General features: G+C 36.7%; 1 protein-coding gene across 1 annotated transcript in view; it reads right to left on the bottom strand.

Moving 5' to 3' along the window:
* Positions 1–12,775: 12,775 nt before the first annotated feature.
* Positions 12,776–23,123, bottom strand: part of LOC139743311 (peptidyl-glycine alpha-amidating monooxygenase B-like) — a 69,326-nt gene continuing 58,978 nt past the window's right edge. Inside the window, exons 16-20 of the mRNA XM_071653805.1 lie at positions 20,195–20,307; positions 19,260–19,362; positions 16,252–16,446; positions 14,323–14,549; positions 12,776–13,202 (exon numbers count right to left, since the gene is read on the bottom strand). Of these exons, the coding sequence (XP_071509906.1) occupies positions 13,035–13,202; positions 14,323–14,549; positions 16,252–16,446; positions 19,260–19,362; positions 20,195–20,307 (806 nt within the window). The 3' untranslated portion in view covers positions 12,776–13,034. The remainder of the gene's footprint in view (positions 13,203–14,322; positions 14,550–16,251; positions 16,447–19,259; positions 19,363–20,194; positions 20,308–23,123) is intronic.

Genomic DNA, 23,123 nt, shown 5'->3' with positions numbered 1-23,123 from the left:
GGATGAAAGAGAATAATAAATATCCCAGTGAGGGGAAAAAATGGAAAAAAAAATAAGTCGCTATTAATTTCGCAAATGATTTATGTAGCAACAGTGTTTACGATTTCTCAAAGCTGTATAATTGATATTAATAAGATTTTGTTTGCATTCCTTTGGAATTCCAAAAGAGAAAAAGTGAAGAGAAGTGTACTAACTAATAATCCAAAAGCTGGGGGTCTTGGTATGGTAGACATTGAGTCAAAAATAAAAGCACTCAAATTGTCATGGCTGTCCAAACTTATTGATAATCACCCTCGCCCCTGGAAAAATATTGCTAGCTTCTGGCTTCAAAAAGTTGCAACACCTCCCACATGTTTTGTGATAAATTGTTCCATAAAAGATATGTTTTGTTTATGTAAGAAATATAAGATCCCATCATTTTATAGACATCTATTGATCTATTGGGCAGAAATACGATATGTGGATCTGTTGCGAGTTAGAGATATTGGCGAGGAATTTTTATGGCTGAACAGTAATATCAAATTTGGAAAAGAAATGCTTTATTTTCAAAATTGGAGTAATAATGGTATAAATGTAGTGTCTGCTGTAATAGTAAATGGATCTTGGGTTGATCAAACCCAAGTTAATAATAGTCTGCAGATTGATAATTTACTTGTTTCTTTTCAGTATCAAAAATTGAAACACGCCTTCCCCCATTTTTGGTTGCATAAATTACGTAATCAAAAAATTGAAAATGAAATGAATAGTCAACAGATGTCTGAAGTGTCAAGAAATAATGTTTCTGATGTCCTCAGCAAAAAAAGCCAAAATGCATTATACCTGTTTAAAAGAAAAGAAGGCTTCAGAACCAAATATGATCATCATTTGGCAACGTAAACTCGAACTACCTTATACATTTGATTGGGAGTCAGTATTTGCTTTTAAACTGTTGAAAGTGAAACTCAACAAGATAAAACAGTTAAATTTCAAAGTGATAAACAATATTGTACCTTTTAAGGATAATCTATAGAAATGGAAAATTACCACAAATGCACAGTGCAAATTCTGTAATGAAAATGAATCATTAATGCATAATTTGTTATATTGTCCGAGAATAAGAAACATCTGGGCAAGGACCAGTGACCTTATTTTTGAATGTTCAAGAAAAAGCATTATCATAGATGAGAAAATCATTGTAATCGGGTATGAAATTTGTGAGAAAGATTATTTCTTTATCAACCCAATAATTGATTTCCTGGAATATGCAATTTATAAGGTATATCTCATGGAAGAATACAGAAATCAGCGATTTACTGCATCCTTTATTGTAAAAGAATTCAAATATGAGTTTTGTTATATTGTAATGATATCTCTAAAAAAAAGAAGTATTCGATAAATCGATGATAAAATCCGTTATATACAGAATTTTCATTTAATGTAAATTGAACTATGACTACAATTGTCTTATGCTTGTATTGACTTATGCACGATTCTGAATAATTGATTTAAATAAAGTCCCTCAAATTGAGGACAAAAAAATATGTAAACATGTCACATGTTTAGTGTATGCAATTTTGTGATCGATCTAAAAATCAGACATGTGTTCAGAGAATAAACACTGAAATGGCAAATAAACATGTCGCCGTGTTTACATCGTAAACAGTGCGTCATGTTTATTTTTTGGTGCAGTGTTTAGATCTTAAACATTGTGGGTGATTATGTGACTGTGCGGTGTTTAGCATTTTAACACTGTGAGTGATTATGATGTAAACGTTTGGTGTTTAGGCTATACACAGAGCAGGTGTTTAGTTTTTAAACATCAGAACCGTTTAAAACATAAACATGTGTGTGTGATAAACACCTAGGGTATGCTGAAAATAAACACAGCATGTGTTTAGCTCCTAAACATGTTCAATATATAAACGCGTCGCAGTGTTTTAAAACTGTCACAGAAAAGTGTTTAGTTAGGTGTTTAGAAACTAAACAAATTTTTTAGTGCAGGATTTAAAAAAATGCGGTTACCATGGCAACACATTGTCCAATACAAATACAAAGGTCATTTTTCAAAACTACACTAAAAGAGCATCATGCACACCAAATTTCACCTTCATAGATGAAATGGTTCAATTTGATAAAAAAAAATGAGTGGTTGCCATGGCAACACATTTTTCTTATATTAACACATCGCGATAATCATACATACTAAATTTGACCTTGATTGCTTGAATGATGTGGAAGTTATTCAATCCACAAGGTTTTGGTAAAATTATGGTTACCATGGCAACGCTTTGTCTGACAAACACAAAAATTATGTGTTCCACATCTATGCCTCACGGCCATAATGCCAACCAAATTTGATTTCAATTGCTTTAAAACTGTGGAAGTTGTTCACTCCACAGGATTTCGAAGAAAACATGCGGTTACCATGGCAACGCTTTGTCAAGTACAAACACAAAGAGTGTCTTGCATAACCACACCTTTAGATCACCATAGATACCAATTTTGAAATTGATAGCTTAAATACTATGGACGTAGTTGCCTCCACAAGGTTTTGGTAAAATTGTGGTTACCATGACAACGCATAGTCCGACAAACACAAAAAACATGTCTTGCACATCTATACCTCAATGTCACCATTTACCCAAAGTTTCATTTAAATTGTTTCAAAACTGTAGAAGGAGTTCGCGACGCAAGATTTTGCAATAGACCGACCGACCGACCGCCCGACTGACCGACCGCCCGACCAACATCACGGTGATTCCTGGTGCTGTTCGTTTGTTCCGAGGTTCGTTATTCCGAAGGTTCGTTATTCCGAAGGTTCGTTGATCCGAAACACGCAATTCCCTATACCTAGAGGTTCGTTAATCCGAAAATGAAAAAGGGTTCGTTAATCCGAACATGAGGTTCGCTGATCCGAAAATAAAATAGGGTCCGTTATTCCGAAGGTTCTTTAATCCGAATATAATGTTAAGGTTCGTTATTCCGAAGGTTCGTTCATCCGAAAATATGATAGGGTTCGTTATTCCGAAGGTTCGTTGATCCGAAAATGAAATAGGGTCCGTTATTCCGAATGTTCGTTAATCCGAAAACGAAATAAGGCTCGTTAATCCGAAAATAAAATGGGGTTCGTAATTCCGAAAATGAAATAAATTCGCTGTAATGACAAAATACGTTGTCTTTAATAATAATTAAAAAAAAATGCTTGAATATTACGCAATGAAAATTCGATATTGTATCTGGGGAGGATGTAGCCTTTGGACAAGGCCTCGCGCGCTGCTTGCATCTCAGCAGTATCTGAAAATAGACTAACGCATTGTGCGTGACAACAATGATCGCTGGACCGAGTTCGTTGCTGTGTCACAATTAGTCTCGATTCAGGCACAAAGGGATATAAGCCTAGACCGCATTGGCTAAAGGCTAGGGAGGATGATACACGCGTATATTTTCAGGTAAAGCATATCGTGTTGCGTGAAGAAGTGGTGTAGATCAAGAATCTTGATTCTAATTCAATCTGAACTATTTACCTGATGGATTGGATTTAGAATGTTGGGGATTGTGTGATTTTTCATAAATTATAGCCTATTTTCAGACACCCTCAAATTTTTAATGATAATAACAGTAACGACATTATACTGCAAGTTTGAAATTAAAGTGCTTCATTATGCCCACCTTCCCCATACTGTAGTCGGGATCTTCGACATGCAGCGGCTCCGTGTAAATATGATCTCACATCGTCCACTTTCATAATGGTTATTTTTCAGCACTCGATATCATATTTATTATGTATGATCACGACCAATATAATCGCCAACATCTATACGTATTTATTTGTATGTTTGTTTGTTTGTTTTTAATGAATTGATTGTACCAATATCCAATGACGGGGCGTGGTTTGCCATGTAAGGTGCTTGCAGTTAGTCCCCTTTTTATTTTGTGTCTGTGTGTATGTGTGTGGGGGTGTCTATCGATCCTCTGGGGTATTAGTGTCTTCTACAGAGATTTATTTCATACAGGCGAGGTATTCTAAAGGAATAGTATAGTTTCTTTTGACATGGGAGATTCAAATTTTAACTTTTTGCAAGATAATTAAAAATCACCTGTGAAATTTAAAAAGGATACAATTCTAAAATAAATTCAAAGTGTATTGTATTAAAATCGGTTTAAATGGCCGAGATATCCAAAAACAAAGTAAAACATTGGGCAAAACAAAAGGTGAGTCCAGCGTTTTATTAGGATCCCTTTGTTCTGAATATCTCAGCCATTTCACAACCAATTTTCGTCTAATAAACTTTGAATTCCTCTTTGAATTACGTGTTCTTTTGTATTTCATATGAAGATTCTCATTATTTCACAAAAAGTTGGAAATGTGACGCCCGATCTCAGCCCATCCCTTTAATTTTGAATGCCTTCCCTTTATTTTAAGATGGTGACCGCGGTCCCCCCCCCCCCAAAAAAAAAAATAATAATATGTTCAGAGAAAGTGAAATGCATGCAAACTGACAACTCGTTATTTTTTCACTTCTAACAATAGGTACAGTAACTTGAATATCCAAACAGTAAACCTAAACCTAAATATGTGTCCAAAATCGAGTTTTACACACACACAAAAGTTGCAGTTCCTTTTGGTAATACGTGATACAACTTAGTATCATGGCAAAGGCTACCATAATGGAGTGTGAAACCCAATTTACTTAACTTTACGAGAACTAGAAATGATATACAAAGCACTGGCTTACACTTATTTTTGTCAGCTACCATAACGACATAAATTCCATGAGTTACCATGTCACACAAAAGAGTGGAGAACTGCATTTAACTTCTCACTGAATTCATGCTAAAAATAATTCCTTATACCGAGTGACTGATCGGTAGGACAAGTTCGATTACATTCCACTCTTCACAGTGAAGCTTATTAAAAGAGATGTTACATTTGAAATCTGCTTGTTGAGTATCTTTTGATTGTTTATTTGTTTAAAAGCCTTTATCTTTAAGTCCGCGCATGTGTGATTTTTTTTTCCTGCTTGAGACATGTTAGAGTTGCAGAATATTATGGTAATTATTTCAAATAATGAATGTATTATTCTGACAATGATGAAGAAGTGACGGAGTGGGAGGGGCGAGCTCATCCTCCGGATGAAAAAATACCTCTACTTTCATTGTTAGTATACATGTACAAATGAAATTACAAATTACGACGGCATTCTATACGTCGCCGATAATAAATTTGTATGGAATTGCGTGTGTTTGTGTGTGCCTGTTTATATGTGTGTGTTCGTATGTGTTTATGTGTCCAAACAGAGTATGAGTATGCTGGCATCCCCTTTTCAAAGTGAACATGCCTCTCCTGAACTGTTATGATGATGATGATGATGAATTTCAGACTAACGATAAACGTGAGGCTATAGGCACCTAGGCGACGATAATGGGGGTCAGAGCGGATAAGATGGGCATTTAAACAGTAAATTAAAAGGTTTTATGTAGGCCTACTTGACCTCAATACACACACTTACACAAATGCGCACACGTATCAACGAACGCATAAGACAGTAATTACAACACCATATTTTGTTACAACAAGAATTTTACTATATTTTCGGAATTTTAAGAGCCTTATTTTGTTTTCGGATTTACGAACCTTCATTTTCGGAGTAACGAGCCTTACTTCCTTTTCGGATCAACGAGCCTTCGGAATAACGAACCTTATCTTATTTTCGGATCAACGAACCTTCGGAATAACGAAGCTTATTTCGTTTTCGGATTAATGAACCTTCGGAATAACGAACCTTATATCAATTTCGGAATCACGAACCTTCGGAATAACCAAGCTTATTTCATTTTCGGATTAACGAACCTTCTGAATAACGAATCTTCGGAATAAAGAACCTTCGGAATAACGAACCTTCGGAATAACGAGCTGTAACCGTCTCCCCCTATATATATTACCAGCCATTCAGTAGGTGAAAGTGATGGCTTCCAAGCTCCCGAATGTCTTGAGACATGGTGTCCATTTCCATAATATTGCATCACACCGTTAAGAATACCTGCCAACACAAGTACGCTGTCCGAAGAAAGTTGGACTGCAGTTTGGATAAACCAAAGCTCTATTGCTTCTGATTGCTTCTGATTCTAGAGTAGAATATCAATATTCCTTAATTTAGGAGATTTGGGCTCCCTGGGGCCCCAAGGGGAGCATGGTGTCCATTTTTTAACACATTATTTGAGATCCTATCCCCCTATAGAATGGTACTTGCCAAGTTCAGTGGAAATCCACTAGGTTGTTTTCAAGAAGATGAAAATGTTAAATTCAGGCACATCATTTAGATCCCTCCCCTTTGGCTCCAGGGGGGGGGGGGGGGGAGCACCCCTGGATCTGCAATGAACAGAGTAACTTGGAACTACAGTCATCAATGTACTAACTCATGGTATTAACTTCACTTCATCAATTCTGGTTATAGAGAAACATCGTGTCCAGTTGAACAAAACGAGATACTAAATCCCAGGCATGCTACCTGCCAAGTTTGGTGAAAATTCATCTACGGGTTTTCAAGAAGAATGTGAACATACACAATTTAAGTCCCCATTAGAACCCATCCCGCCTGCCACTCCCCTGGGTCCCGGGGGGGGGGGGGGGTCCCCTGATTCTGCCATAAACAAACTTGAAGTAACAGTCATCAATAAACTAACTCACTGTATAACTTAGCTTTAACACTACTGCTTCTAGAGAAAATCTTTAAAGATTCTTTAATGGGGGGGGGGGGGGTGGGTGGGCTGGGCTGGGCTGGGTCCCGCTGGGGCCCCGAGGTGTTGCATGGCAAGTTAGGTGAAATCGGTCATGAGGTATTCAGGAAGAAGATGAAAATGTACTATTTAGGTCCCTGTTAGGACCCCTCGTACCCCCCTCCCCTGGGTCCCAAGGGAGCACCCCTGATTCCACCACAAACAAACTTGAAACTACAGTCATCGATATACTAACTCATAGTATTAACTTTATAGCTCTATCACTTCTGGTTCTAAAGAAGAAGAAATTTTAGATTCCCATATGCTTCTTTTTTTTGGGGAGGGGGCTGGGGCCTCGCAGGTTGGGCATGGCGCCCATTTAAAAAATTGAGATCCTATTCCCCTTGCGATGCCACCTGCGAAGTTTGGTGAAAATCGGTCATGGGGATTTCAAGAAGATGAAAATGTAAAAAGTTTACGCACAATGAATGCTGGATGATGGATGACGCACGCCGGACGCCGGACGAAGAGTATTCTCACTAGTTCACTTGAAGCCTTCGGCTCAGGTAAGCTAAAAACCTTGTATGATTGTAAAACTATGGTAATGGTAATAATGGAAACGGTAAAAGGACTGCTTCCTTCATTCGCTCCCAAGCTTTGTATTTGTATTTGTGAAACGAGAAATAATCTTCACTCAGGCAGGTAGTATCCTCCAACCTCCCGCGTAATACTAAGCAGAAATCATAATTGTTGACACACACACACACACACACAAATACATATATATGTATATATATATATATATATATATATATATATATATATATATATATATACATACATACATACATATATACATTAATATACATGCACTGTATTTACGTGTGTGTGTGTGTGTGCGAACACACAAACACACACATGCTTACAGGGAAATCATCTTGCATGACTTTTTGTGGGTTTCGTGATGCAAGGTTATTACGTGTACAAATGCTCTGGTTCATTTATACGCCCTTTCCAAACCCAAAGAGAAACGTGGACTGAGTGAAAACAGCAACATTAGTAGAACACATCAGTAAAAGGTTGAGGAAAACAGTAACATTAGTAGAACACATCAGTAAAAGTTTGAGGAAAACGGACAATCTATGCAAAAGTTGATTATTTTTTAAGTTTTGGTATTGGAACTGCTGGAAGAGGAGACTACTAGAGGTTGTGACATATGTGTGGACAACAATATAAAGAAAATATTAAGGGAATTCCATAATTTTTTTTTCATGAAAATTTCACATTCCACCAAATTCATACTGACATATTTTAAGAGTAGCAATTATTCCCCCTGCTTTCTGAAAGCGGTTAGTCAAGTGCTCTTTCATTATGCTAGAAAAGTAAAATTTTGTGGAATTCCTTTTATATTTTCTTTATATTGTTGTCCACTCATACGTCATAACCTCTAGTAGTCTCCTCATCCAGCAGTTCCAACACCAAAACTTTAAAAATTCGTAACTTTGCACTGATTATCCGATTTTTCTCGAACTTTCACTTATGTGTTCTACTAATGTTGCTGCTTTCACTATATCCACATTTCTTTTTGGGTTGGGATTTCAAATGACACACCATTAAAATCATCTCTCACTGAATTAAGCCACATCTCTGGATCACACCAAAATAACAAGACAAAGACACATTGTATACTAAACACAGGTATCTCTCAATATATTCTGTGAACACATATTCCAAGTCTATAAACATCACATACCAAAAAATAAAACTGTGACAACATTACACGTAGATGCACTTAACAATTGTAAAGCAATAGCACATAATATAAATAATACACAAGTACTCACTAAACTGATGTGGCAAGCATTAAGTCAAGATATACACATCTGCTAATGTCACCTAGAACACAGAAAATAAATATGCATTTTCAGTAGTGGTATGTCACAATCCTAAATATATATTACAATAATTCAGATGTGAGTTTACATTTGCCAAAGAATCGGGGTTTTTAGAACATTGCTTCTTCAGATACAAACATACAGGTAACCTTGCACTGTGGTGTATTCTGGTATTGACAGTTCGAAAATTTTTATGAGGTGATGAGCTTTGCTCCACACACTTTTTCCTCTATACACTATGGTAATTAAAAAAAAAAAAAAGATTTCATTTCTTCTGTGAATTAAAATACTGAGTATGTGAGTACACTTGAATGAGCGTATGTGTGTGTGAACATGAATATGTGACTGTGTGGGTATTAAGTGAATTTTTAACAGCGAGATGGGCACAGTTTACTTGCCCCCCTTCTAGGGTACGGACCATTTCATACCATAAGGAATGGCATCTTGTACGACAGATTCCAAACAATTCTATTATTTTCACTTCGGAGATAATGTGGCCTTCTATGAACCATTAACCCAAAGAAATGGAATCAAATTCTATGAACACATAGACTTAACATGATCATTGACCACATGTATTCCGATACAATACAACAACAAAAAATGCTATACCTACTAGCAGAATGAATTGGGAAATAAGATGTAAAATTTTGCCTTCAGCACCTTTTGAGGTAACAGAATAATTTATGATTATGTACATGTCTTTATGCTGTAATACTTTTGTAATATTATCTTTATGCTGTCATACTTTTGTCTAGATTACCATAACTTTCTAGGCAATATTCAGGGTGTACTCGCTGCACCTGAAAACCCAAGAAACAAAGAGTGAGGAAAAAAACAACAACCAACAGCAAAAAGGTTCAACACATCACTCTTGTGTTGCTCAGTGCTTCTTATTTCCATGGCAACATGCCATTTTATCACTTTCTCTTATACCAGTTTGGTTTAATGACTGATATTAAAAGGGGCGTGCACTTTTGCATGGATAAGATACTTCCCCATTTCCTTCATATATTGTGCAGACAGTTGATACCTCATGCACAGCAGGTCTATACATAGTCTTCCTTCTTGCTAACACAAGCCTTCAACACTGGCAACATAAAATGCAAGGCCTGCCTCTTTTTTATATCTACAGTTTTTCCCTTCAAAATACTGAATACCTGCATTGGTTTGGATGGGCATAGTAAATATTCTTGTCCCTAAAAACCTAGTACTTTCCAATCTGGATTTGATTGCATCACAAAATATATGAAAGTCAGCTCTATAAATCCACCACACCAGGTGCTTTTCTACAACACACCGACAATAGATAATGCTTCAGCAACATAAATAACATAGCATTTGTGTACAGCCATTCTACCACACAGCACCAACACTCCTCCTCTTTAAGACTACAGGTTATTATTTCCTTTTTTAGTTGAAAAAAATATGTTTCATTGCATTATTTCATCTGTACAGGAAGTATATACACTCCATACACACCAACAATTTCAAAGATGGAATTAATTTCAATTCTCTGTAAAAGAAATGAAAATAAATATAGCTGTGTAGATAAAAAACAGACAGACTTTTCATGACATATATTTAAGTGGGTGAAGAAATAGTGAGGATGAAAAATAAAAAGATTGACTGAGACGCTTCTATTTTATTAAACATAAAATACACTGAGTGACCATAAGCAAATTGGGTCATACTGGGCTGGGTATTGCTTCCTGTTCTTCCATTCTTTTTGATTCATGAACACAAATTTTTTTACTTGGTATTCACATACTTTTCTTTTTATACATGTCTTTAAGCATTTGTTGCTTGACAATGTTCAAAAGATATACAAATGGTGAAGGGTTGCAAGTGTGAAATCGTGTCCCATTGCAAAAGTAAAGACCGTACACTATTTGTTTTATAAAACACCTTGCACATCAATATGTGGTCCACATTGACTCTTGAATAAAGTACAGAAATAGCAACCATTTTCATGAAAGGCGAATGGTTGTACATTGTAGTGTGGCACAGTACAGTCAGTCATACGTGAAAGCAATCGGTTGAAGTTGCCGACAATAAAATAAATGACAGAATGGGCGGCACAGGTATGTATATTGTGATGTCAGAGACACGCAATGGTGCAAAAACTGAATTAATTATGAGCCTAATTAACACAAGAGTCAATGTAAATAGGTAATATCAGCATGCAATATCCAAAATTGTTTGACAAAAGCTGCACAGCTAACAGGAACACTGCGCAATGGTACTTTTATCTGCATGCTGCGTGATGAGCAATTGACTAATCGGATAGCGAGACTATTTTTGGATGATGTATGATACTGCCTAGCATCTCACTTGGATCACAGCTTGGTAGTCTGGTAATTTCAGCTGGATGGAAGCGATGGCTTCATGTCAACATACATTTAGTCACCTTAGTTCTTGATCAGATACAATTATGTCATTAATATGATGGGAGATCACCAAATCTAGCGTCAAAGAAAGAAAGAAAGAATCAAACTTAAGTACAAGTGTGAGACACAACCGAGAGGCAAACAATTGGATCCTCACAGTATCATTGTCTAGGAATGCAGTGTGGCATGAATAAGTGACTCTATCATGTATAATCAAACTTTGTTTGGGACATGGTTTTACTCTGTGAGCACAGATGACTTAAATTGTACAAATGAGTCAAACTTATTGCACAATCAGTAATGGGAGGGGAGATATACTTCTTTTGACTTTAATAGAAGAAGCTCTCTGATGTTGAACCTGTGTCTGAACTATTGTATATTTTGGAACAAAATATACATGTAATTATAAAAATAATCATCATGTAGTCAACGGTAGTCATGAATATTCTCTATATTCCTTTTTTCTTTTGTACATGAAACAGTTACTTATTTATTTTCTTTTAACCAGGTTTGAACATCTCACTTTATTTGACTTCTGGGAGCATCCATCTTTCCTAGATTTACAGATATTCAAACACCCCAATGGCTAAACGTACTCTGACCAAAATTCATGTCATAGTACTTGTACTGTTGGTTTGCAGCTATCACTAGCCTTTTTCACATTTTAACATTATGTACTCTCACAGATGAACTTTAATCCCATCTGACAGATTGATAGATAGATAGATCGATGAATGGATAGATAGACAGATAGAAGGACAGACAGACAGACAGACAGGTAAAAGTTAGAGGAGAGAGAGAGAGAGAGAGAGAGAGAGGGAAGTACATCTTATGTGTGTTACCAAATACTGCAAAAATATCGGTGAATAGTTACTGTTGAATTCATATCATACAGGTACTAGTAGGTGAAAGGCTTTAATCGCACAAGAGTAATGCAATTTAGCAGTCATTGAGATTGTCACATCCAAAGCTTCAGTTTCAGGCTTTTAGCTGTTGTGTTGTTTAGTTGCTGCAGTTGTAGATCTACCAGTAGTCAAAACCTACAGTCAGTCTTTCTCAGCAGAGGCCACAGTCTTTGAGCTATGATTGCACATTGCAGGGAAGAAATCAGGCTATGATATTAGCTCTTCCTTGAAACAAATCAGAATTATCAGAGCCTTACCGAGTTTTCACGAAACTCTCAATTAAGTACTAGATACAGTCAGTGGATGCGTTCTAAAGACCGATGATAATGTCATATGCTTCATCCAAAAATATATACTGTCTTATTCTCTCTCCCCAGCCATGAAGAGGAGTTATACATCATTTCTTCCTTCACAGAGGCAGTGCAGAATTCATGAATACATAATGTATCATTATTGAAAACACAATGTGCCTACAGCTATTAAATATTTAAACATCTGTTGGCCACATATGATATACACCATTACCATAAGTCAGAGTACTGACCCTCCATAGCTTGTGAGAATTAAAAATCTATAAATAATAAACATTATGCCATATCTTAGAGGTGCATAGATATGCATATTTCCCTTGCAGTAGCCTGAGGATATTTTCTGAAAGTGGAACTATGACAGGGAGGGAAAAAGAAGAAGAAATTGCATACCAAATTACATGAAGACCCGTTCTCCTCTTCAAGCATGAAAAATAATATTTTTGTATACTTATAGTAATGACCATAAGCAGCTATGACAACCTTTTCTGTGTTGACCTTAAAACACTTCATGCATATTTAAAACTCAATCACCAACCCAAAGTATATGCAGTGCTATTAGCATAAACAACCCTCAAAATGATTGTAATCACAGACACACATAAAAATAATGATTATGACCTCGGTCAGAGTGAGAATGTATTCAGTGGAATTGTTGATATGTACCTCAGAAAATGGAATGAAATCATTTCACATACTCTGGCTGTTGTACATCTATTGATAGTTATGCTGGAAACAACTTATCATTTCATCAAGAAAACATACACACGCACACGCACACCCACACACACACACACACACACAGACACACATAAAACAAAATAAAGAAGAGAGTGAACCTCACAGGTTCTGAGTCCTCTTGAAGTTGTTGAGTATGCTGTACTCCTCAATGTCTGACTCCTCGCTCCACTGACCGCCGTCGTGGTCACTATCCTCCGTGGCCACCTGACTGAAGCCGTTCCTCTTGTGAAGCAGACTGCCCAGGCTGAACTTGTCCCCAGCCGACACCTAGTACAAATTATTCATTCACAAATTCAACATGGTTGCACTCAACACACCATGTCAAATGTGGCCATTTGAGTTCAAACCCCGAGTTTTACAGCCTTGAGCAGTGTAAAAATAGTTACAATATTATGATCCTAGTCTTGTTGACACTCACACTTCATCAGCTGTTACCCTGTCTCATTCACTAACTGTCTTTTGGTATTATATCATGTACCAAGTTTGACATAGCATACTTCAGGTGTAATTGTACTCATTATGCAATTTGAACTTGACCTTGAACTGCTCCACACTTCATTCTTTATATACCTCACAAATGCATTGCTTTGTCAAATGACAACTGAATGATTTTGAGTGTCCACTATCTGCTACAGTCAGATTGACCACATGGTAGATTTTCCCTTGAAACATTATCCCTGAACCTCACATAAATTTTCATTCATTATCACTTGGTTACTTGCAATGTCATACTTCATCCTGAAAAAAAAAAATGACAATCTGAATCACACTTTTTGAGTAATCATAATTTACATAATACATTGGAAGAACATATGGCTGAATGGACAACCTAAAAATAATATTCCTTGGGGCCTTTGGAATGGAGCTAGAATCATCATCATCACAATCAGCATGAGAATAATGAGAATTATAACCCTGATGATTACCACATGGAACAACTAATCTCACAAATCTTATGTAAAGGCATGTCATGTATACATAGTTCGGGACAAAAGGCTTTTTAATGACTCTGATTTTATATTAACTAATTAATCAATTTTAATTATCTACTTTTTACATGAAAAACTCTTTTGCTTTCACTTGGCAATGTGGAAAGAGAGAGAAAATCAACAATCTACGTTCCATACATACAGGGTAGGAATTTTGTGCTGGTTGTAAATCAAAGCATGAAAGTTGATGTCCTGTCACTATGTTTCTTGGAAAAGTATGAATTTCTCATGAAATATTCTCATTCATTTCTTTCTCCCTGGTGAAATAATCAGAATAACAATCCACACTGATATCATCAATGACATCACAATCTAATCTGAGTAATCATTATATTTTGGACATTATCATAGTATTTCAAATGAAGCAACCCACTAGATCATGTGTTTATGGAGCTCACCTTGTAATTCCGCCTCTTCTTGTTCAGCCGGAAGTGGCCCTGTGCGTGCATCCGTATCGCCACGGTGACGAGCAGCATGAGGAGGATGGGAACGGCGAAGACGGCAACGATGATGGTGGTCGTCCCCATGTTGGCGTCGCCGGGCGAACTGTTCGGCCGGTCGCCGAGTCCACTCGCATTGCTCTGTAGACCACTGTAGGAGCTGGGCCTGAATGTTGAGCTATTGCCTGAAGGACAACGGAGGAGAGTTAAATCATCATCAATAACTAAAAGAAATTGCATAACATTGAGAACGTGAAGAATCCATGCAGGAGTGAGTGAAATACCATAAACTGTGAAAAGTACAATACACCATGTGAGATCTATGATCATATCACAAGTTGAAATTTACACTATTGTCTCATGTCTCACATTCTTCGAGACAAACATTTCTGCAACATGCTGACAATCTGTCCTACAGCACTTGGCCATTATGTATGCTACATAGTGATTTTTTTATTATTTTTTTTTTTAATGAGGGAAAGCTGAATTTAAGTACTTTGACCTAACAGCTTCACAACAATACCATACAGAAAACAAATCATGACAGAAACACATTGCAAACAAAGCAATGACCATTCAAATCAGCATATAACCTGTGATGTTGAATATACTACATAATTTTAATACTTCATTGATATCACATCCTGTCATACCTTTGATCTGAATTTCAAATGATAACCGTGAATTGCCCATTAACAGTGTAGAGTCAGTAATTTGTTCAAGACATTACATACTAATTAAGCCATTGCAAAATTCCTTTCATAATGCTGAATGCAATGTCTAGACAGTGGTTTTACTTTTGAGGTTTTCTGGATGAAAAAAAGGGATCAATTAGACAATTTCATCAAGGTACCCTGTACTGCTATTTCGCCATAAATGTATATCGTCCTGTAAGTTCATTGCTTGGACAAAACACAGAACAAAGCAAAACAACTGAATAAACAAAAATGCTACAAAACAGAACTAAATTCAAGCTACAAGTTGCATGCTTACTGTGCAGAGTGAATTATAACGGACAATACATTAGCTGGCTGAATGCATTCTACATGAATACATGTATACGGTGTATATCTCTCTTGACCATGCAGATGGAATGCAAGTGTGCAAAATTGACAAGAAGGACAGACAATAGGCCAGTTCACAGATAATGTATTTAAAGTTATGGATATTTTGCACCTACAGACCCACTACAAGCTGCCCTATTTGTAAGTTTCCATGTTCTATTTTGATATTTCTCTTGGTGTACCTCTGTTTTCTCTCTTTCTTCAGAGGGGTTTATTTCATACAAGCTCATTAGCTTTTTAAATAGGTTTCTCACACTAAAATTGGTAAGACTTTTAATTGCACAGAAACTTTAATTTCTGGAACAGTTTCCTTTCCACAATTATGTAACATGTTCAATATCATCTGATAAGATGTATTTGCTTAATTCAAAAATAGTCATCTCCATTCACTGTCTTGATTAGATCAGTACTATGTGTAAATCATTCCCAGTTGTGTTACAAACTTCAATGTGTTCATTTTGTGTCATGTTTATAACTGAAAGTGGAAATAATTGTCAATTCCATTCAATTAGTAAAAAAAAAAAAAAAACACTCCAAATCCAACAACAGCAGCAACAACAACAACAACAATAATAAAAAAAAACCAAAAAAAAACACCAAAAAAAAAAAAAAACAACAACAAACACCCAAGCTATTATCTGTACATGCTCTGCATTTCGTTACTTAAAATGCCCCTTGTATGCATTAGTTGTTGCAATGTTTGGCAAGCCTAAAACAAGCTTTCTGGTTGTTGGGAAAAGTCTTTGTTTTATACACAGAATTTGAATATCAGTGTTAGTATTCTAATCTATAAACTTGTTAAAGGGCATCATCACATTCTCACCTGTTTCACTTTGTGTCATATTATCAACTTCTACTGTTGGAATACTGTGTGCTGAGGGGCTCACAGGGACAGGTTGAGATAGGTTCCTTAGTGTTGATGGAGTACTAGCCTCAGATACAGTCTGAGCTTGAGATATTTCTGGAGTTACAGACTGAGTCTCGAAAGCTTTGGACAAGGCTACACTGTCAAAGAACTCTGATGCAATAGTGAGCAAACAACGAGTGAACAAAAGACAAAATGTAACGACAGAACAAGACAACACAAAAGATCATGTGCATTACAATTCCACAGAAAAAACAACAGACACACACAGTGAAACAAGTCAAATCAAGAGTAAAGAGCATATGATCAATATTATGGCTTTACTTCTGTAGAACTGAAAAGCAACTACACGAGCCATTTGGTAGGGTCCTACTTGAGTGTTTTCAGTCTTACTCAAGAGAGGTATTTCTAGATTTGAAATGATGCACCATCTGATGTGCTCAGTAGCATGGATTTTTTTCTGTCCACCATTGCTTTATGAATACTCAAAAAGTAATTCTGTGCTATGTGCTCCTTACATTTCCTCTCCGTTTTGAACACATATATCTGTACAAATCTCTTCTGTGGGTATCAGCAAGATGGGTTCATCTGTTTGTGCTTTACAGTCTTGTTAATGCATAATTTCCGAAGTGTGGACGATGGCATTTAATGCGAAGGGGCCTGTACATTTTCACTCTAGGGTATATGACACTTGTACCTTGACAAGAGACCCGCGGGTCTAGCGCTCACCTGAGTATCGCAAGTTCACCTTTCACGCAGTCACTAATCTAAATTATTTACAGCTCCACCAAAATTTGACCAGGCATTCTCAAGTAGAAGATGAAAATGTACAATAAAGGCCCAATTTTTTTAAGATTCCTTAATTTGGGGGGATTGGGGCCCCCTGGGGCCCTCTGGGTGGGGCATGGTGCCCATTTTGATAAATTGAGATCCTGACCCCCTAGGGATGCTACGTGCCAAGTTTGACAAAAATCCATCATGAGGTTTTCAGGAAGAAGATGAAAATGTACAATTCAGGCCCCCATTTGGACCCTTCCAACCACCCCCCCCCCCCCCCCCCACCCAAGAGGGGCACCCCTGGATCTCCTATGAACAAACTTGAAACTACAGTCATTAATGTACTCACTCATAGTATTATCTCAGCTCTATAACTTCTGATTCTAGAGAAGATTTATAAAGATTCCTTCATTTGGGGGGTTTGGGACCCCTGGGGGCCCCCTGGGTGGGGCATGGTGCCCATTTTAACAAATTGAGATCCTAACCCCCTAGGGATGCTACCTGCCAAGTTTGGTGAAAATGGGTCATGGGGTTCTCAAGACGACGATAAAAATGTACAATTTAGGCCCCATTAGGACCCCTCCTCACCCCCTCCCCTGGGTCCCAAGGGGGGCACCCCTGATTCTGCCATGAACAAACTTGAAACTACAGTCATCAATGTACTAACTCATAGTATTAACTAAGCACTATCACTTCTGGTTCTAGAGAAGAAGATTTTTGCAGAATCCTTAATTTTGGGGGGCTTGGGCCCCCTGAGGGCCCCCTGGGTGGGGCATGGTGCCCATTTTAACAAATTGAGTTCCTAACCCCCTAGGGATGCTACCTGCCAAGTTTGGTGAAAATGGGTCATGGGGTTCTCAAGAAGAAGATGAAAATGTACAATTTAGGCCCCATTAGAACCCTTCCCCACCCCCCTCCCCTGGGTCCCAAGGGGGGCACCCCTGATTCTGCCATGAACAAACTTGAAACTACAGTCATCAATGTACTAACTCATAGTATTAACTTAGCTCTATCACTTCTGGTTCTAGAGAAGAAGATTTTTACAGATTCCTTAATTTTGGGGGGTTTGGGCCCCCCTGGGGGCCCCCTGGGCGGGGCATGGTGCCCATTTTAACAAATTGAGTTCCTAACCCCCTAGGGATGCTACCTGCCAAGTTTGATGAAAATCGGTCTTGGGGTTTTCAAGAAGAAGATGAAAATGTAAAAAGTTTACGCACGACGCACGACGGACGACGGACGACGGACGACGGACGACGGACGACGCACGACGCACGACGCACGACGGACGCCGGACGAAGGGCGATCGCAATAGCTCACTTGAGCCTTTGGCTCAGGTGAGCTAAAAATGTTTGTCATCTCTTTTGAAGTTGCATGGGAATGTGCCAATATGTAAATTTGTTTCTCTTGAAGTTATTTCTGATTATCGTAAATACATGCATCATAAACTATCTCTAAGAGAAAGACACAATTATTTACAGTCACAATCATGCATTTGAGAAAAAAAAATTACTTTTGTGCTGATTAAATGAAAAACACAGCAAATCTGAAGAAGGCAAATTAATCATAGAAATGTAAACAAACCAACAAGCCAACAAAAAAATACACTATATGTGACCTTTCACAACAAATGCCTGATATACTTGCCAAACATCAATTTTCTGAGTTTGCTACTTCAAAATTCTATTCATAAACTACAGAAAAATGGTAACAGAGCCTATGACTAGATGAACATGAATTTCAAGCTATGGAAATAGGTGGAGACAAGCAGACATCAGGCATTCAAATACAGGTATAACTGATAAGACTAAAATGTCAAAATAATGCATTATGTAAAGGACAAAAAAAAAAAAAATCAGCACTCTTTGACTTTACAATTTAAACAGGTGGGAGTCAAGAATTTTCAATTATTCAAGAAGTGTTTATTTCTTAATTTTTTGAGTCAAATCAACTTTTTTATTTTCACAGATTGATTGCATGATGGCAAGTTTATTAAGGTAACACAGTGATAGGTCACATTTTAGTATTGCAAAGAGAAAATACATAGAAATCAATTAATAAATAAGAATGTAGAGAAACAGTCAACATCTGTTTTACCACACAAGCTAACACAGCATTTACACTCTATACCATGCTAATAAAATATCAACTTTGAAGTCCACACAATACATTTTGTTTGGGTTGGTACCTACCTGCATTGGTAACGAATTTCCAGACTTTATTTGGACCAATTTCAGCAACGTAAACAAGTTTTCCATCAGGTGTGCAGGTAATGTCATGGGGCTTTTCAAACTCCTGCATACACACACACAAAAAAAACACAAAAATGAAGCACAATTGACACATTTTGTGTGAAAATATAATTAAATTTTAGACTCCCTGGAGTTACGTTATAATGAAATAACAATGTACCATTAAGTCCTTTTTGTAAAACAAAGAACAAAATATCAATCCATGTTACATGGCTGACATACACACAGTACCAAAAAAAAAAAGAACAGAGGAGAAAATTTAACATCATTGAACTTAATTGAGAGTTTGATTTGCGGGGCAAACTAAAATCAGCTTCGTAAACTGCACTTTGTGAACAGGTTGGGAATTTACCTTCCATTTTTGAAAACTATTATACTGCTGGACAAAAAACACAAGCTATGCTTAAAAAAAAATAAAAATAAAATAATGCTGCTTCAATTCTCACCTTTCAATATAGCACAAAGAGTGATCAACTATCATTTACTTAAGATGATTGTAACAACTATAGCAAGGATTGATCGCATGAAGGAAAAGGATGCTAAATTGTATCAACAATCAAATATGGAAAATGGACATTACAAAGACTAAGGGAAGCAGATATAGAATTTTGCACAGTAGTGTGTAGCATAAAACAGTACAATATTCAGGGATGCCAACCTTGCAAACAACTTTGAAATATTCTCAGGGCTGAAAAGGCATTTTTTTTTTTTTTTTGGGGGGGGGGGGGAGGGGAAACAGTATCTTCTTTCCTTTTCCTGCAATAAACATGTGAAGTAATACAATTAGGGAAAAATTGTATTTTCCATGAAACCTGCAGTATTTCTGGCAAAAAAAGAAGAAACAATAGTTTTCATCTCTGGATATGTGGTCTCACCTGGTGTGTGGGTGACCACTTGGTTAGGATTTCTCCACTGGTATAATTCAAGGCAAAGCCCCTGACAGGATTGTTTCCATATGATGGTCCATTGACTGCATACAGCAAGCCACCTGTGTTGTACGAGAAGAACACAGAGTACAAATTATGCACTATTCAGAATGTAAAACTTCTAATGGATTCATGAATTCATGGATTCATGAATTCATTCAATCATTCATTCAATCATTCATTATTTTTCCATTTCTAACAGAAAGACATAATAATTTGCTGTTTAAAAAAATTGAGTGCATACGGCACATTACAATGTTCACTTAACAAAATTCATAAGTTTGCAAAGTTACCAACTTACATGTATACCATCATTGGACATTCCTAGCTGAAGTAAACCTTAGAATATGCATTTTTTTAAAAGTAAAATTACAAAGACTTCTGCCCTTGATATTTGACTATTCACCACTATCATTTAAGGCAAACTAGAAAAGCACTCTGAGAGCACAGACCTCCGCCAAGCAGCTACTATCCACCGATGATCTTGCTCTTCCATAGAGATCAGTAATTTCCACTCATACGTATGCTTGCTGAAAAATTGCCCGATTTCCCAATATAGAAGCCTTTGTTACGTAATAAACCCTCAGCTGCACGGCGCACCTCGCTCTGGCAGAAACTAGAGCACGCACTTTAGTGCGCGTATGAAAACCTCAAAAATGCGCAGCTTGGACTCCCAAGTTCATTGACCCTACCTCCCAAAATATCAAAAATCCTTCATAAAATTCATAAACATTTTTGGATCACTACCAAAATCTAATCACCTGTTCCTTGTGCCATTCTCAACCTTTCTTGCAAGTTTCATTCAAATCTGTGCTCAACTTTTTGAGTTATTTTTATTTTATTTATTTTTGAGTCAAACAAACAAACAAACAAACAAACAAACAAACAAACCAGCGGTAATGAAAACATAACCTCCTTCCTTGGCGGAGGTAATGACCTACTTTTAACTTCCTTTAACCTGATGAGAATGAGTCTCGAGTATACTTGGGCAGGTGTCTATGGGAAATGTGTGTTGAAGCAAAATCAGCTTGTCCTCAACGGGTTAATACTTATCACATTACCACTGGACTTGCCTAGATGAGGCCATTAAAAAAAAAAAAAATCATTGTCAGCCAAAATTCAGTGATTTTTCACTTTGATCTCGAGGGATTTTGCCCAAAAGGCAATCAGCACATGTACACCTCATGAAGCAGAATCTACATATGATGGCTGGATGGACAGACTGCATGAAAACATCATGCCTCTGGCACCCTTTGGGGATGGTGGCATAAAAAAAAGAAACAAATATTGCACAATGCTAGACATTCCATGAACATGAATAATTTGGTCTGAATCCTAGACAAGTAAAATTTATCCAAAGTCATAACAACACATCATACATTAAGTCTCATACTATTTAAGAAAGAAGTATCTCATGTAAATTGCTCACCAATATAAACTCTCCTTTGGAGTATACAAGTAAAAACAGAACAAATAATAAAGTCTGAAATGTAGACTAATAAAAACTAGAACTATCAATGAATTGATTATACCCCCAACAAAAACTGAGGTAGCTCAATCCACAATATTTTATTTAAAAGTGCTGCTACCTTGACAACACATAGTTCAACATTGATAAAAGATGTGTTTTGCACATACATGTAAAAATTAAATTGGTCACATGTGCTAAATCTAAAATCATATGTTCAAAAACTATGGAAGTTAGCTCAATCCATAATAATTTCGCACGCACTTTATTGAAAAAAATGCTCTTACCACAGCGACGCATTGTTTGATACTACAACTTGAGATGAAATTATTTCCACATCTACGTAATACAGCAGTCACATGTGCAAAAATTCAAGTAAAACCCTCAAAAACTGAGGGAGGTAGCTCAATCCACAATATTTTTGTATGCTTTCATTTAATGATTTTTTTTTAATTAAAAAAAAAATTGTTACCATGGTAACACATGGTTGAACACTGACAGAAGATGTGTTTTGCACATCTAAATCTTACACCAAGTTACAATAGTCACATGTGCCACATCATACGTCAAACACTCAAAAAATGATGGATTGAGCTAAATCCACAATGCTTTAAATGCGTTTTATTAAAAAATAATTTTTACCATGGCAACACTTTTTCACTGACAAAAAAAGGATGAAGCTCGCACATCTTCATACAACAGTGATCACATTTGCAAAATTTCAAGTCAAATGCTTAAAAAAACTCGGGGTGTTAATTCCATCCACATGTTTGTATGTTTTGTATAAAAACTGCTGCTGCCATAGCAACACATATATTGACACTTACAAAACAGGTGTCTTGCATGACAACATATCATGGTGATCACACATCCCAAATTCCAACTCAAACGCTCAAGAACTGAATGAGTAATTCAATCCACAAAATTTTGTATGATTTGTAAAGAGAACTGCTGTTGCCATGGCAACCTATTTCTTGACGCTCATAAAACAGAGTCTTGAACAACTACATGTTACATTAATCACATGTGCCCAATTTCATGTGAATTGCTTTAAAACTGAGAGTAGTGTGATCCACAGCATTTCAAACGTGAAAAAAAAAATAAAACTGCAATTCAAGACTAAATTATAGACTAGCACTATTCATTGTATTATACAAATCATATGTAGAGTTGTTAAAAAAAAGAAAAGAAAAGAAAGAGAAAGTGCAAACAATGCAGAAAAAGTTCAATAAAGAAATCCCCCACTTAAAAAGGAACAATAAACTGAGCAGAAAATACTGTCCCTTTCTGGGGAAACCAAGCATTCATCAGCTCACAGATTGGGAATATGAATATTCATAACCTTAAACTGAATATTCAGGACATAGTCAATAGGCATGTAACATGCAGACATGATCTGACACCAACTGA

This window comes from Diadema antillarum, unplaced genomic scaffold (assembly GCF_040938485.1).
Source record: "Diadema antillarum isolate AM-2024a unplaced genomic scaffold, OU_Dant_1.0 seq00001068_RagTag, whole genome shotgun sequence".
Classification (NCBI taxonomy): Eukaryota; Metazoa; Echinodermata; class Echinoidea; order Diadematoida; family Diadematidae; genus Diadema; species Diadema antillarum.
Note: the sequence above shows the minus strand (reverse complement) of the source record. Positions and strands in the feature narration are given on the sequence as shown.